A 2,255-nucleotide genomic window follows, 5' to 3' on the forward strand; every position below is an offset into this window, starting at 1 on the left:
ATATATTATACTTTATTTTTATTTTATTTTATATTTATTATACATTATATTTATTTTTTTAACTCACCTCAAGATCAATTAGTAGATTATTCCTATTATTAAGGAAAAGTAAATCAAAGGTTCAATCTGTTTGAATTGTAAGAATTCATAATTACTAGGATTCTACTAAGGCTTGAATATGGGAGCAGACTAGGGGAGCCAAGGTGGTGGAACAGAGAAAAGAACCCACCCAAACTCACCCAACATTCCTCTCCAAACAACTTTAAAATAATACTTCACATCAAATTCTGGAGTGTCAGAGTTAACAAGAGGTCAGGATCAGACATTTTTCTATCCCAAGACAATGTAGGAGGCTTGGTAGGAGAGGCGTGTGACCCTGGGATCGGGGCTGGCCCAGAGCTTGTGGACTCTCATAGCCGGCAGGGAACCTGGTTGCAGTTCCAAGACAGAGAAGCCCAAGTGCTTGAGGTTTCAGAAGAGCAAGGGAACTGGTGGCAGTTCCAGGGGCAAAAGGAATGCTAGTGCTTGCAGCTTGGGAGGTACAGAGATCCGTCCTGGGCAAAAATCAGAGCACAGACTAGGAGAGCAGTGACCACACCTTTCCCCTAATAACACTATGTTGGGAGTATGGAAAACTTGCACATTCCCAAAACTAGCTCTTAAAACTGTAGCATTAAAAAGTCTGAAGCTAGGGATGGCACCTTCTCACTCCCAGGTGAGCAGAACACAATTGTAATATAAGTTCAAAGTCAAGAAATATAATGGGAAAATAAACAATCAAGAAAAAAAAGAACTTGACCATCAAAAGGGACTCTTGTGGTAGGAAGAAATAAATTCAGAAGCCAACAATGTGGGGCGGGGGGGGGGGGGGGAAGCCTCAACTAAGAAGAAAACTGCTAACTGGACATAAGCACAACAAGAAGTATTGGAAGAGTTGAATAAAGAGATAAAAGAAACAGAAGAAAAGTTGGGGGGAAAGAAATGAGAGTGATATAAGAAAATTGTGAAAAGAGAATTAATGACTTGGTAAAAGAGACAAAAAATAAAGAAGAAAATAACATCTTAAAAAACAAAATTGATACAACATTTCTCCCATCCATCCTTCTGTGAGAACTGTGTATCTGACATCTACCTGCCAGCCATGGACTCCAACTGTGACCATGTGAGTTGTGGTTCTTGCACCTGTGCAGGCTCCTGCAAATATAAATCCTGCTGCTATACTTCCTACAAGAAAAGCTGCTGCTTCTCCTGCCCAATGGGATGGGCCAAGTGTGCCCAGAGTTGTGTCTGCATAGCCCCAAAAACTGAGAATTGTAGTTGCTGCCACTGATGCTCCCACCTCCTTGTGCCTGTAAATAAAGAAATCTGTAAAGACCTGACTTTTTATATGCTGTGGACATATTTTCTACTGCCTTTTCTGTGTCAAATATGAGAATAGAAATAAACTCATTGAACAATAAAAAAAATATTTTTTGAAAATTGGCCTAATAGGAAAAGAAGCATAAAAATTCACTTGGTTCAATAATTGCTTCATTCCAGAGGTAGAATGAAATCTTCAAGGAAAGAACCTTGCATTCAAGTTTCTTTTTCTATTTGACAATGCACCAGTTCATATTTGTGAACGACTAGAAAATGCCCATGAAAATGTACTTGTTGTATTTATGCCACTCCACAGTGCATCTTTAATATACTCTATGGATCAAGGAATTATAAAAGGCTGCCATGCCTGTGACTGCTTGGAACTGAATCTAGAAACCACCATGACACATTTCTGGAAATCTGTCACTGTGCTTCAAGTCCTCAAGTACATTAATGGAGCCTGGGGAAATGTTTCATAGGCTACCTTGAACAACTACCAGAAAAAAAGCATGGCCAGTTCATAGCTTGGACTTTAAAGGCTTTAAAGGTGTCAATGGAGCAATGAGGCAGAGGGTTCAAGCAATCAAGGTGTCTAGTGTATACCATCAGAAGCAAAGAGTTCAAAGACTTGGAAGAGGATGATATCTTGGACATCCTGGATGAGCATTCCCAGGAAATAATGAACGAGGAGTTAGACGCGATGGCTCAGGAAAGTCTTCAGATGATGATTGACAAAGAAGCTCCCCAGATTATGCCACTCAACATTTCCAAATCTGGAGGGTAATTTGGCATCATTGACCATCTGGCTAGAGATATAGTGAGGCTGCTGATCCTATCATTCATCACAGCCTTATACAGTTCACGGATGTATCATTTCAAGCTGGAATGTCCTTCAC

The 2,255-nt window shown here is 40.0% G+C and overlaps 1 protein-coding gene across 1 annotated transcript; it reads left to right on the forward strand.

Annotated features, from left to right (window-relative positions):
• The first annotated feature begins 1,141 nt into the window (after positions 1-1,141).
• Positions 1,142-1,330, forward strand: LOC123252231 (metallothionein-1E-like). Its single transcript, XM_044681626.1, has one exon. The coding sequence runs from the start codon at positions 1,142-1,144 to the stop codon at positions 1,328-1,330; it is 189 nt and encodes a 62-aa protein (XP_044537561.1).
• Positions 1,331-2,255: the final 925 nt, after the last annotated feature.

The sequence above is a fragment of the Gracilinanus agilis genome, chromosome 1 (genome assembly GCF_016433145.1).
Source record: "Gracilinanus agilis isolate LMUSP501 chromosome 1, AgileGrace, whole genome shotgun sequence".
NCBI classification, from domain to species: domain Eukaryota; kingdom Metazoa; phylum Chordata; class Mammalia; order Didelphimorphia; family Didelphidae; genus Gracilinanus; species Gracilinanus agilis.

Excerpts from the sequence above, each read along its gene's own strand:
- LOC123252231 (XM_044681626.1), top strand. The coding sequence starts at position 1,142 with ATGGACTCCAACTGTGACCATGTGAGTTGTGGTTCTTGCACCTGTGCA.